Source organism: Heterocephalus glaber, unplaced genomic scaffold, assembly GCF_053883595.1.
Source record: "Heterocephalus glaber isolate CG9 unplaced genomic scaffold, H.glaber_assembly_v1.0 deba00001463, whole genome shotgun sequence".
Classification (NCBI taxonomy): Eukaryota; Metazoa; Chordata; class Mammalia; order Rodentia; family Bathyergidae; genus Heterocephalus; species Heterocephalus glaber.
This window is the reverse complement of record NW_028258310.1, coordinates 8,030,337-8,046,053: the sequence shown is the minus strand read 5'-3', so window position 1 is coordinate 8,046,053 and position 15,717 is coordinate 8,030,337. Positions and strand designations below refer to the sequence as shown.

The 15,717-nt window shown below is 31.8% G+C and overlaps 1 protein-coding gene across 4 annotated transcripts in view; it reads right to left on the bottom strand.

Annotated features, from left to right (window-relative positions):
* Adamts19 (ADAM metallopeptidase with thrombospondin type 1 motif 19) overlaps positions 1–15,717 on the bottom strand; it is a 243,780-nt gene that overhangs the window by 190,258 nt on the left and 37,805 nt on the right. For all 4 annotated transcript variants that reach the window (XR_002398180.2, XM_021266237.2, XM_004854439.3 and 1 more), the window contains exons 3-6: positions 9,635–9,800; positions 2,070–2,242; positions 831–914; positions 4–161 (exon numbers count right to left, since the gene is read on the bottom strand). Coding sequence is in view for 3 of the 4 variants with exons in the window: in XM_021266237.2 (XP_021121896.1) it covers positions 4–161; positions 831–914; positions 2,070–2,242; positions 9,635–9,800 (581 nt within the window). In the remaining variant the exon portion in view is untranslated. The remainder of the gene's footprint in view (positions 1–3; positions 162–830; positions 915–2,069; positions 2,243–9,634; positions 9,801–15,717) is intronic.

The following is a 15,717-nucleotide window of genomic DNA, read 5'->3' as shown; positions in this document are numbered from 1 at the left end:
TACCTTGTAATAAGTATAGCGGCATCCACTGAAGTCGTATCTTCTCCCCAGCTTGTTGACATTTCTAAGTGTATATCATTCTTCTTGCCAAATTCTTCATGTTGCCACTTACAGAAACTTTCCAGCATTTTCTCTCCATGGTGCCCAATATACAGATCTGCCTGCAACAGAAGATATTTTACTTCAAGGCAGATTATTCCTATAAATATAAAAAACTAAAATCTGAATTACTAAACCAGACTGCTGACTACAACATTAATTAGAATCTGGAAGACATTTAGGATTAATTTAGTCTGACCTAAAAATCTTAAAATGTTGTGAGGGTGCAATATTACAAAATCTGTTTAATGCTACTCTGAGAAAGAACAAAGGTGAAATGGAATATTTAAAAACTGGAATGTTTAGATGTAAATAATTCATCATTTCTACAATTTAAGAACAAAGGCTTTCTAAAATGCCTGTAAAGTTGTTTGCCAAAATGATGCCACAGAATATTTTTCCCTTAAAAATAAATTACAGATAAGAAAACATTTTAAACGCACATGTTGAAGTGATAGAATAAATCTGTCATTTAAAATGATTTCTTAAAATTACATTTTGAAAACTTAAGGTTTGTTGTCAGGAGCCTTGGAAACTAAGAACATTCCATTTTTTGAATAAAACTGAGGTATTAACCAAAACTAAAAGTCAGTTTTATGTATACTCTGAGTGACTCAGTGGATATTTCTGGATTTTAAGTCAAAATATATGCCTAACTTTCTCTTTACTTTAAAGTTCTTAAGCACAATTTCTCACCCACTTAATTGAATAAAAACTCAAGACATTCTTACTGGAGTTTCATGGAGCAGAATTAGCTTTATCACACGAAGATTGACCTGTACACCAAGACTCTTGTGTTGGAAAAGGTTAAACACCTAAAAACAAACAAAAAATAAAAATCCTAAAATGAAACTGAAAAACATCTTAATTTTTCTTAAAGGCCAAACATGAGAAAATCTCAATTTAATTGAAAAATTTTATTTTTTTTAAACTGAAAAGAAAGATGATTTTTTAATGTAGTATCATAAATTTTAAAAAGCACTAATTATTCAATTTGTATTAGAGAATATATAACTGGCACATCTAACCCAGGTTTTGCGAAGCATTATTATGTAGAAGAGACTGACCTTCTTAGTCTACTTTATGAGGAATGCTAACGGAATGGTCAGGATGTAACTAAATATGGACAGAAGGGTTGGAAGTGTGAAGACTCTGTCCACTGGAAAAACAGCCAAATGATAATAAAAATAGCAAATTGAAATATATTTATTCCTGATTCAATGACTCTTACTTTACTTTCTATGATAATTGGAATTATAAATGCACACATGCCTTTGGGTTTTTTTCTGTTTATTCTCTCCTAATAACCATTTTTCACTACAACTTTCGTCTCTGAAGAAACCTTACCCAAAAGAATGTGCAGTTAGGTCAAAGGATTAATTTAGTAGTAAGCATCCCTAAAATCCTAAATACAAATTAGATTTCTGCAATCTAGAAATCATCTAGAAATTAAGCTACCTATGAGCCAGCTAATTAAAATTTGATCTAGTAGCTATTAAGTTTGACTAATCAACCAAAATCACATCCGACATTTAATTTTACCATACCCATATAAGAGCTTAGTGGATTACCAACATCCATTTCTATACCATCTCATAATTAATCTATAGTGCTTGTGGTGCAAAAATCCATATAAATAAATGTAAAATTTCTGCTAATATCAACAAAAGCCCTTTTTTAAATAAGAAGAAAATATGGTGCAAAAAGAGAAAAATAACAACAAATGTCACATCAAAACTAACAATAAGGTTACTTTTTTACTAGAACATTTGAATTATTATTTTGATATTTCTCTGGAGATGGATTAATTTGACACACATAAAGATACCAAATCAGTATTTGTACTGATGTTAATAAATAAAAGGAATGGCAATGAGTTAATTTTTAAAGAACTTCATTATATATACTCACACATTTCTTCCTTAGAGTTTTCTTGAAAAAATTCCGAGCGCACTTTAAAGTTTGCCTACCATATTTAAGATGGTTAGAATGAATCTCCTGGTTGCATCTGCTCCATGATAGTAAACCATTGCTGGGTCTGCAATCACTACAGTCTCTATGTTGTATTCTTGAGGTAATTTGTATGAATACCGTTTCCTTCTTCCACTTTCTGTTACTTTTTTAGACCTAAGTCTTCTTTTATCTGCAACAGAGAAATGAGTTTCATTTTGGTAAAGTCCATAGCATTAATTATTCATAAAAATGAGAAAAACTAAGTTCCTGCACAGATGGAACCCAAAGGGCACTTGGCTTTGTAATATGAACTTTATATCACATAGATGGGACTTCTGCCACTTATTAGCTCATTTTAGGAAACTAACATTACCCAGTCAGCCTCAATTTCCTCAAGTAAAATTAATAATACTCCCTGCTTTCTCGAGTCATTGATAGTTTGTAATTATAAGATCCCTTAAGTAAAACATCTAGCCCACAGCTCCAGGTTAACAAAATAAATCAATAAATAAAAGATATTATGCTTTACTTTCTGGCACATTAACAAAATAAAGGTCTACTTACAAGAACCATCTTAAGTGACTGCCCCACACATTCTGATGTCAGGCAGATGACCCAAATTCCTGAATCACTATGCCTGGACTACTACGAACTTGGGCTCTACCTTCCATTGAGAGTACATGAAAGTTGCACCTCAAGTTGATAAAGATTCCTCAAACAGCCAAATAAAAGTAGCTACCATGAACAAAACATAAGTGTCATTACACAAAAATTAAACACCTTTGATTAAAATGCCAGGCCACTGTAAGAATGAAAAGCATGCAACCAAGTAGAAGAATATATTTTCAGTACTTTTCCAGAATAAAAGAATAAACAGCTACTCTAAATCAATGACAGATGATAGCCATTTCTCACAAAAACATATCTAAATGGTTAACTTGTATATGAGAAAGTGCTCAATTACAGTTGTCTTCAGGGAAATTAAAATCACTATAAATTAAATGAATTAAAATGTCTTCAATGACTAAAAATAAAGAGACTACCTATAGTCCTACAAGAAAGCTAGGACAAATAGACATCCCATACACATATATGCTGGGAGTTTAAATTGTGATAAACACATCAAAAACCTAGCTAGAAGGTTCTACTAGAATTGAATATTTGCATATCCAATGATTAAAGATCTAAAATATATGTCCATCACAAATTCATACTATCTATACATACAAGTTATTCACAGCAGCACTAATTTTTCAACCATACTGGAGATTGTACCCAGGACCTGACACTTGCTAGGCAAATGCTCTACCACTGACATACATCCCTAGCCCTCTTTAAAATCTATACTTTGAGACAAGGTCTCACTAAGTTGGCCAGGCTATCCTCAAATTTGTGATCGTCCTGCCTCTGCCCTATAAGTAGCTAGAATTACAAACATGTGCCACAATATCCAGCCAGAGAACCAGTATTCTAAATAGTTCAAATGACCCACCAATTGTATGAGGGATAAATAAATTTTGGCCTTTTTCTATAATGAAATACAAAGGAATGATACACAGTAACAAAATGTAACCAATTGCTGCAATGTGCAAAAATATGAATGAACCTTACAAAAAACGCTAAACAGAAGAAGCCAATTATGAAAGACACCTTGAAAACTGTGAAAACATAATGTTAGAAATCAGAATGGTGGCTATTTTAAGGCAGTAGAAATTAATAACTAAGAGTGGGCACAAGGAAGATATCTGCGGTGCTTATGCTTTCCTTTGCTTCTGCTTTCTTATGCTTTGATTTCTATGGTAGCTCATGAATTTGTTCATTTTGAGATAATTCATCAGGTAGACAAATCATTTGTACAACTTCTTGTATGCATGTGTTACTTCAATAATATACTTATGATTTTGGCATCTTTATTGAAATGTCATTCATATATCATAAAATATAGCCATTTAAGTGCACAATTTAATTAGTTTTAATACATTTCTACAGTTGTACAATCACTTCCAAAATTCATTGTTAAAACAGTGATCACATGTTCCTCCCCTTAATATTTACACAAATTCTGTCAATGTCTCTAAACTGCCATTATCTCCTTTCCCAAATTTTGTATACTTTTTGATCAGCACCTTATATAATTCTTTACTATAATTTCAGTGTAGTCTCTGAAAGTGTGGACAGAAACATTTGCGCTTTTTTGGATATGTTTAACTTTGTCTTGAATTCAGGGATAAATATTGTCATAGCAATAGTTTATCTTTTTGGTTTCTGATAAATTTCTGGAGATCTGTTTCAGAGCCTTTGTCTCAGTTTGCCTATTCTATCCTATCCTATCTTATCCTATCCTATCCTATCCTATCCATCACCTGTGTTACTTTTCCTTACCTTCTAATGTGTGTTTGTGTGTGTGTGTGTGTGTGTGTGTGTGTGAGATGACAGGATTAATTATCTCCTAGATTCTTGACCTACTGATTCCCTTCTAATACTGACTTTAGGACCAAGCTGTGTCAGCTCTGAGATCTAAGAAGAACTGGTTTCCACCACCACTGACGGAAACTTTCCTGTTCTCAGCCACATATTTACTCTTTTGCAGTTTTTCTAGCAATAATACAAATTGAAAATCTATTTAGTAAATCAAGCTTGACCTAAATATCACATAGTGGAGGCCATTAAGTGAAGTTTTGATAATAAAAACAAACATTCCTTTTTATTGAAAATAAGCATTACAACATGTAAAAAAGCAATGCAAATAAAAACTATGTAATCATCTGAAACAGAATTACTATAGTTGAAAGTAAACTTTATAGATCCAAGTATGGTACCAGAAGATAGTACCAAAGATCTTGAAGAAAGAAAAAGAAATTAGGTTTGCTAGAATCTTAAAGACAATGACATTTAAAATTTAATTGTGTAATTTTTCTAATTGTGTAGTTCTTCTAATTGTGATATCAATTCTACCTGCGGATATATATCAGTATCTTAGAATATAAACTTATGGTAAATATTTAAAGGGAGTATTCCCACATATATGAAGAAATTCATCTTTGTAGGATAAATATCTAATAAGCTGATCATAAGGAATATATAAATATATATATGACATAGATCCAGTCTCATATTGTGTTAGGACCTTCCCTATTTTTACTGACACCTTTCCAGATGGATTCATCACTGGACTAGAAAAAAAATTAGCAATCCTAACTACCACAAAGAATATACTTACTATATATGAGAAACGATAGCATCTCACCAGTGTCAACTTCTATCAGATGAGATTTATATGAGTGCAACCAGTGACTAGAAAGTGGCACTCTTTCTACATGGACATTTTCTCTCTTAATTTCTCTTCATTATTTTTTCATCCTTAGATTTCAGGAAAGTTTCTGTAACAGAGATTATTAATTGCTAACTTTCTAATCTTAAGAAAATAAATCTATTTCAACTACAAAAAGGAGGTGGCATATATCTACTAAATTGTAATCATCAGAACCTCAAAAGTGGGTGACACATTACAATCAAGCACTTTTAGTAATGCAGACTTTTAGTTTGTCAAAATAAACACCTTTTTAGTAGGATCAGCTTCAAACTGATTAAGTCTGAGATGCTTGACAGACACTTGAGTAGCAGTTGCTACATATCTGGAGTCAAGAGAGTTTGAAATGAATTCAGATTTCAGAATTAAACAATGTGAAGGTGAACCCATAGATTTGAGTCATATCATCCTGAAGAAATACATGAAAGGAAAGGTAAATAGATAAGATGAATGTCCGGAGAAGAGCCTACATATAGAGGCTATAAATACAGAAGAAGATATACCCATAGTGGAGACAGATGTGAGAAAAATAAAAGGAGAGGCAAAATAGAGACCAAGGGGGAGAGTTTATAAAAGGAGTGGCCTTTAAGCTGTCTCAAGAATGGTAGATCATGTGAGATTTAAAAATATGCTTCTTTTATTGCTCCAGTTAATATCAGCTGTCTTTTATCAAATCTGTCGACTTCCTGTGTCCTGATTTACATATTACATCTGAATCGAATATCTGAAAGATATGAGGTTTCTTAACATACTCAACTTTATGGTGAACTCCATCGTATAAATTAGCTCTTGTGTGTGAAAGTCATGCACACTGAAATAATTTCTTCATTATATTTTTGATGTTTTCATTGTCTACAATTATACTTAGCTCATTCTTCATTCCTGAATCTTCAGATTCATATGCATGTATAAAATAACAGTTAATACTGCATATTTCAAATTAGAGGAGAAATTTTAAAGTATGTATCATCCAATGATCAATTTGTACCCTCCATATTACCCTCCCGACAATAATCTCCACAGCAGTTATAGACTGAGTGTGGGAACTAATTCAGTAGTGGCCCAGTTAAATCAGCTCTAAGAATAGAGATGATCTCTCTATGTTGCACAGACCTTGATTTGCAATTTGATCAAATTATTTCTTTTCCATACTGAGTCCTAGACATATTCTAAATTTATACTAAAATGTTAAGCAATACAAATTGAGGTCACTTGCAAGGCAGACAAGTCTTATCATTATCCAGTCCCTGGCTACTTTTCCAGGGCTGTATCTTATCAAGTTCAAAGACTTGGCTTCAGCTCCCCTGCCTGCTGCTTTCTCATGCCCTTAGACTTTTGCACATTTTGTTCCTTTGCCTTTGCCTCATTAACATCTTAACAACATATGCTAAAAACATTTTTCATTTTCACATACAATCACATTTAATTCTAAAGATAGCCTTGGGGGTCAGTTATCAATTATCTTCATTTTATTTTTTTTGGTACCAGGATTCAAACTCAGGATCTTGCACCTGCAAGGCAGGTGGTGGCACCACTGAGCTAAACCCCTGACCACTTATCTTCATTTCGTATATTATAAATGGACTTTTTTTAAGAGAAAAAGTAAGTTTCCCAAGCTCACACAGTTAGGAAGTGGTAGCATACAGATTTGAACATGGTCAATATGAATTCCAAGTTCCATCTTTACAGATATATTCCATTCCCTTTTCAAAAAAACTTACTAAGTTTTGTTTCATCTTTGATGCTCAGCTCTTTACTTTCTGGGACCTTGTGTATTGAGTCTTTCATTGCATTTATCACTCTACAATATGATTTCTGATTTAGCAGCTCACTTCTTAAGAACAAGAGTTTTGTCATTTAGCTACACATCCCTGTTAGGTGATTGGTCATATTTATGTTGCAAAAAAAAAACTAAGGTTTAAAAATATAAGCGAACTGCACAAGATTACCTAGCTAGAATGAGCCTAAAGTGGGGCCTTAAACCCAAGGCCTCTGAGTTTCAACTTTATGTGCCTTCCTCTCCTCTAAATTATCTTTTAATAAAAATTTATGACACAGGCATCCTAAAGTAGGAAAGTCTCTGTTGGGAAAAATGTTCATGTAATCAATATATATAAACATAATCTATTTAAGGGATTAAAATAAAGAAAAAGAATAGTACAAAGACCAAGTTGAAGTCATGTAAACTTCATAATTCCATTTTACAAAGGCAGTACTGTCACATTATCAAAATTTAAGCCATATCCTTAATACGTTAACATATAGGCCTTAAGTAAGAAGGGAAAAACAACAGTGGAACACATCAGTACAAGGTGTATTTCATGTCATGATTTACTAACTTTAAAATAATCAATACATGCTGACCCCATAATCTGAAAATAGTAAGCTCAATAAATCACCGAAATTGGTGATAGCACGGAACATTTTGCATGCAAATCTCTGCTCCAGGTAGGTCAACGTGAATATGTAATAGTTATGCATAAGTATATATTTATTTCTGATATATATATAATATTATGAACAATATTTGTCAAATATGAACCGTGTAATTATTTTATTAACTTCTTAAAACAGAATTTTCTAAAACAATTTACTCTGTGCATAATGACATTCAAACACTGCTTTGTGTCATAATGCTCATGAGTAACTAGAACAGCTGGAACTTACTATGAGTCAAAGGTTACAGAGTGCAGATTTTCAGTATAACTCATGCAAAGCAATCTCCTTAAATGGACTAAGTCCAAGTTGTTGCTGTTGTTTTTACAGTTTCACAACACAAAAGCTTTGCTTGCTTGCATTTTAGCTTGCATTCTCGCCCATCTGCTATATTTTTTCAGCTGTCTCTATCTTTGTTTCTAAAGTTCTTATAATGAGGAGCAGGATGTGACTTTCTTAAATTTGTTTGATTGTATATATTGAATAGTATGAATGGAAATACTCACTTAACTACTTGTGAAATAATTCTTATACTGACTGATATCATGACTTTCCACAAAAGAAAATACAATTCATAGTTATTTTTAGATAAGCATATACTAAACAGAAAGATATTACAACTTAATATGATGATTTCTTAAATCATCAGAACTGATGATTTAAACACTCTATAATCTCTGCAAATGATATTGTCACAATTCATGTACCTAACCTAGCTGCAAAGCCACAATTAATTTTAGAATTAATATCTTGGAACTATATCAATGCCTAATTTTCAATCTGCAAGTGGAAGTTTAAAGTTATTACACTGAAAATTCTTCAATAAATTCATATTTCTTCATATAACAATTGGAAACATTTTCTCTTATCAGCGAATACTCACTGAGATTTGTAGATTGTGTATCAAAAAATTTTCCTAGGGAAACTTACAATTTGGTTCCTGATCATTTGTTCTAACTTTAAGGTTCTACTTATGTTAAAAAAAATCATTTTATTTAGCATTTTTACAATTGCCACTTATTTCTGAATAAAGGATGTAAAAAAGCACACAAACCAGTCATCTTTATTTATTTCTCTGAAGGACTTTCAGACAAAAAAAAGAGAAGAGGATTTGCTGGTTAAGAACGAATTTCTGAAAAATTCCAGATTTATGGAATTCACATACTGAAAATAAAATTTGAAAAAAGAATAAATCATTATTTTCTTCCTATTCTGCTGCTAATTTTAAATTCCAAGATGATTTTAGATTTTTTTTAAAAGAGGATGCTTCTAATCAGAGTAAAGAGATATCTATGATGTTCTCTTTGAGGTGGACTAAAATAAGGCTATGAGTTCATAGTATTCAATTTCAGAAGATTCTCTTGGTGTCATTTCTATTCCAGTGAAGTGAAAAGTATCCCATAAGGGACATTCCACAATTCAAGATAGTTATGGGGCATGTGTGGTGCCCTCCGAAGTCCTTCTGAGTTTCCATTTTCTGATATTAAAATGTATTCTATCATAGAAAACTAAAATATAATTTTAAAATGAATGTTAAGGGCTGGGGATTTAGCTCAGTGGCACAGCACCTGCCTGGCAAGCATGAGGTCCTGAGTTCGATTCCCAGTATCAATAAATTAATTAATTTCATTTTAAAAATAAAATGGACATTTATAATTGTTATAATACTAAATGAGATTTCACATTACATATAAATAAAGCTAGTTGACCTAAGAGAGAGGCAGAAAGACAGACGGAAAGAAACGAAGGGAGTAAGGGGGAGGGGAAGAGAGCATTTTTTAAAGGATTCATCTCACACTGCACATTTAACCAAGTGCTTTCAGGAGAAAGAATTACCTGAAATGATACCACAGTAATGACTGTGAAGAGCCGACTTCTCTGTGACTTTTTCCTCCACAGATCTTTTGCGCCTGTATATGCGGTGTGGGTGACCCGTTATGGCCATTGTCTGATTGAGTGGCTCAATAAATATGAAGTCCTCATTCAGCTGTATAAATCCCATCTGGAATATATAACACAAAAGACATATAAGAAATACCTCTGAAACCATTACTTTTAAGATCTTTGAATCACACATTCTATTTAACAAATGTGCACACAATCTTCTGGTGAAACTATTTTTGCAATGACACTAGTAAGGTAACTATTTTTACCTTTTACAACTTCATTTTCATATGCTTTATTGCACTAGCATAAACTTCACTTAGTCCTAGTCTGTGTGGGTGGGAGGCTAGATGCCAGCAACATACGCACAGTAAAAATTCTGGAATGTTAAAGGCCCACTTTGGGAGACTCATGGGGTCACTTATGTACAGCATGTATGGAAAGAGCAATGCAGTTTCTAATTGCATATACCACACAGTCCAATTTTTTGAAAATCACTATCTAGTGGAGTAATTCATATAACATAACAAGGCAAATGCAGAAGACATAGCATTGAAATTTATATATAAAATATTCTTAGAGCCTTCTAAATATTTTTAAAACCTTTGCAGGATAAATTTAAAAAATGAACATCATTTCCATAAACAGAATTTATATCATAATGTTTTTGTCATCCAATTGTGGAGAGAGGTAATACTGTAAAATATGGTAATGATTATAAAAAAGAACTTACAACAAATTGGCATCCTTGTAATATATAGAGGCTAAGCCTCATTATTTATTTCTCCCCTTTTTAGAAATATAAATGTACATAACTAGAAAAATGTTCCATGTGAAAGATCATAATATGAATTGATCTTTTAAATTTAACTCTGTATAATATATATAGATTATATTTGAATGTTATCTCTTTAGAAAATATTTGTGAAGAGTAACTCTAGTAGTTAATAATGATTAATAGCTAATAATAATTCCTAATAGCTAGCACAGTGCCACCACATGCAAAAGAGTCAAGAAATATTTGCTGAGTAAATGAATGATTGCAAATGTCCCCTTTTTCCACTTTCCATGCTACTGCCTTAAAATTTAAATTTTGTTTTCATTTTAGAGTATATTACATCTTTTATAAAGGCCAAGTGATAATCAACATGAACCTAATTTTATTCTGCATTGAATTAACATTAGAAGGTGCCTTCAGAGTAAATTTAAAAATCCTTATGTTTCATTTTCTTGAATTATTTATATCTCCAATAAAATTCTCAAGAACTAGAATAAGAAATAATCAAAATTTCAAGAACTAAAATAAGAAATTGTACCACTTTTATTCATCCCCTTGTCCCTCCCTTCCTTCCTCATACATACATGCACATGCACACACACACACACACACACTTACTTGAGGGTAGGAGTGAATGTAAAAGAGGTTTACTCTAATGATCCTTCAAAAACATTAGGCATATTTATGTTTGAGGCAAATATTTTTTCTGTAATTTTAACATGACTTCCAATGACTTCTTTTATCTTTCCATTCATGTTTTACTTTTCTGAAATCTGAAACGACCCTGGGGCCAGGAATTTAGCTCAGTGGTTCTGCCGCCTGCCTTGCAAGCACAAGGTCCCAAGTTTGATCCCCGGTAAAAAAAAAAAAGAAGTGATGAAACTACCTTGAATTCTAAAGTAATTACTATAAAATCTAGGAATGTTTCCCTTGGTCTTAATTTGATAATAAATGAGAATATTAAACAAGAAACATAAACAAAAATATTAAACAAAAATATTAAACAAAAAAATCATATTAAGTAACTACAATTAATGACCATTAACAGCTACTACATGTCACTGATTTAGATTGTGAAAATATACAAACATGCTATTCTTATGTTATAAACTGGTAAAAGCTTCAGATTTACTCAGTATTCATGACCATTAATAAAGCTGTGGCTGATGTTTAAATTATGATGCTCAATTAGAACATATCAGTGATCATATGGAGTTTACCAAAGTCATAAATTTGTGATTCGAAACATTCTTTCAACAAGTTATAAACATAGTTAGATTTATAATAAGAAACATTATAAAATTTAATTGTAGTATATAATATAAAACTTAATGACTCCAAGAATAGATTCTGGTCTTAGACTATTTGGGTTCATAACTTATTGCTAGCTATGTAACTGAGAAATTTACAGCAACTTCACACAACAGCTTCATAGGATTTTTAGAGGATATTTTTTAAAGCATACGTAATACCATTTTCACAAGGTTTGATATTAAACATTCATCATTATTTTATTCTAATAATAAAAATAACCATACTAAATATAAGTACCCAAGTTTAAATATAAATTAAATTCCTATTAGTACATTAAGTATTGCATGAAGTAAATGCTTTGCTGTTACATTTCATTAAGAGTTAGAAACTTTATAATGTAACATCTCTATTGTATTAGGATTTATGTACAGACATTTCTAAAACAAGAAGGCCATGTTTTTAAAAGATTAATTATAAATGGGGACTCATTCAATACATATGCACTATCTGGCCACCATGTGCCAGACTCTTTCCTTTCTGAGGCACATTTAGCACTAAGTGTCAAAAAGTACACTTTATGGATCCAAAAAACTTTGCTATGGCACAAAAAGTGGTCCCACTTTGATCTGTATCATTTAAGATGCTGACTTGAATTAAAGCAAAATTGCAGAAAATCTTGAGGTTTTCAATGTTTCCACAAGGACTCATCTTTTAAAAGACTAGATTGTTTTATGTACCCTATGATTTTACAAGCCATGGTAGAACATGAATCCATATGAACCTCTCTTCACAAATGTCCCTGTGATCTGCAACCCACAATTAGGTAGCATTTGCTTTAGTGCAAATGTTGGCTTTTTTAATTTTAGAAGAAGAACAGGTCTTATGAATTAAGATAGCACAATACTTTATCTGCAATAAATGAAAACTAAGGGTTTTTCACCCAGATTGTGCTTTTTAAATTTTTCAGAATAGTTTTAACTATTTTGAAACATTTTATGACTATATCTACAGTTATTTCCTTCTTTATTTCTGTTATCATGTGCATTTTCTCAAATGTTATACCTGTTGCTTTACTATTGGTTGTTTCTTTCACAATTTAGTAAGAATTTCAGTATTTTGCAATGCAGCATTGCTATGTGAAAATAAGCTACCAGTAATTTCTTTCTTATCAAATTTGATATTTTATTTCTATTTACATGCCTCTGTGCTTTTTAAAACAGCCATTAAAGGGCCAGGGATATAGCTCAGTGGTCCCACTGCCTGCCTCACAAACGCAAGGTCCTGAGTTCTATCCCTGGTACCAAAAAATAAAAATAAATAAAATAGCCATTAACATTAATCTCCTTGTAAGTGTATTGACAATGACACTAACCTAAGCATAAAATTTTATTTGGTCATTATGCAATGATGCTTCAACGCTTTGCTTCAAACACTTATCAAATATAAATATCTCATTTATTCAAATCCAGATTAATTTGAGGTTATTAAAGATATAATCAGATGCTACAGCTTGAACTTAGGCCTCACTAAAATGCTACAATAGAAAGCAATACAGCACTATTAACTCCTGTTTCCATTCCTACTGAAATGACAATTTCACTTCCACTGCCTCATTTCTAGCTCACTTATATAAAAAAGTACTGCTTTGATTATCTCAAATTTTCTCCTCATTTTTCCACACTCCTTTCTTCTAATTTCTTTATTTTCCAGAACTTTCATTATCTGGGTAAAATTTCAGTGAACTGGCTCAAAGTATTTATTTGTGAGACAACTGAACAAATATATATATTGCCCAGTCATTAGATTGTGAATACTGTATTATGAGTCTGTGATAATGACTTAATTTTTACAGTATATGATCCAGCACTTCCACTTCTGAGAATATATGCAAGGGAAATGAATCAATATATCAAAGAGATACCTGTACTTCACATTTGCTGCAGTATTGTTCACCAGAGTGAAGATATGGAAACAACTTAATTATCCATCAGTGGATGGATGAATGAATGAATGAATGAAGAAAACTTGATATGTATACACAATGAAATATTATTTGACCCTAACAAAGAAGGAAATCCTGTTATTTGTGACAATATGGATGAATCTGGAAAATATTATGTTACGTGAACTGTCAGACCCAGAAGACAAATATTGCATGATCTCACATGTTTAATCTATGAAACTTGAACTCTTAGAAGCAAAAAGTAGAATAGTGTTGGCCAGGGAGAGTAGAAGGCCAGGGAAGATGTTGGTCAAAAGATACAAAATCTCAGTGAGACAGACAGGAAGAATTAATTCAAGACATCCATTAGATGAAGTGGCACTATAATCAATAACAATGAATTGTTTACTTGAAAACTCCAAAGGGAGTAGATTTTTAATGTTATCATAAAAATTAATAGATATGCCAATTGGCTTGATTTAGTCTTTCCATTATGTGTGTTTGTATGGTATGCTATGCACATAGATCTGTATGGCATTTTAAAACTAAAATAATTAGTTGATTTTAAAATATAGTATATCACAGAAACAAAATGTCATCAACTTAAAAGGTATGAGGATGGTAATAGACCATAATGATTCTAAGAAATGAGAAAGATTTTGAGAGAAAACAGGATTTAGGTAAGATGGCAACAAAAATGTTCTTCAGGACATGGGGCATCATGTGCTAGGAGAAGGAGGATGTAAGGGCTAAGCAATATCCAAAAGGATGCCTGGTTTGAGAAAAGAAAGGGAAAATATCACACAAAAATATTGATGTAACTGGAAAACATCCAATGACAGCATTCTTGATGGGAGAAGTCAATCTTGAGTCTCTCAGGTAATTTATTGTCCCTATAAGTTGTATCAGAGAATTAGTCTGACACTAGAATGAACACATGCAATTATTTGTGCTAACAAAAGTTGCTGAAAGGACCTGACATTAGACAAATATCTGATGCCCTACATGATCTGAATTTTTGTTTAAGTTTGTCTTTGTCTTTAAAAGTATTTTCTTGTAAGTTTATATTATGGTATATATCCTATTAAGTAAATAAAACATTTTAGTTTGAAATGTAAGCATAACAGAGATTAGTAAAATTAAAATGTTATGTTTGTTCTGATTTAATAAATTAAAAAATCTCATTTTGATATTACTATAACCAAAAGTAATTTCTCATGCATTTGTATATTCTGTATGTTCATATAAATATCCATGAAATATACTTCTGATACTGTCTATCTTATTTTCTTTTCTGTATAAGTGTGATAAGTAAATCATGAGAAACTCTTGCTCGGTTTTATTTATACTACTTAAACTTCATATGTAACCCTTATGAACAAACTTTAATGGTGTAAATAAACATTATATTTTAATGTATTTCAGAGTAACAATCAGTTGTATGATTATATCTTGGCACATTGTACATATTCTGTTATTCTTCCAGAAAGTCATTGACTCTGTGCAGAGCAATCAATTCTTCAAAAACAAGCTGACTCTGTTGTCTTTTCAAAGTATGACTTTCCTTATCCATTTCTACGCAGTATATTTTCTGTTACTGCATTAAGTCTACTGTATTTAGTTTCTCTGATTAGACCATGTACTACTGGAGGGGAGTATTTGACATAATGCTCATCCTCTTGCCTTCAATATACAATGCCTGGTATAGAGCAGATGCTTAAGGAATGTTGCTTTTCATTCAATGCAGTGTTCTTTCTTGAGATAAAAGAGAACATAAATTCATCACTCTAAAGAGTTGTGTTCACTCCACCTATGAATTCATCTGGGGGAAAATTGGAATTTTATTTCTTCCATCAGGCTTTTCCCAAATTGCCTTCTTTGTATGTCCATGTGATTTAAAAAAAAAAAAAAAAAACTTTATTTACCCAGATTGTTAACATCATGCTATTTTTATTTCCCAGCCAAAGGGCTTCAAAGAGAGTCATAAAACTAAAGTTGATAGAAGGAAACTCAAAAATCCTCTGAGCATTACTGGAGTTTTAAAATCAAGTAAAGCAAGCT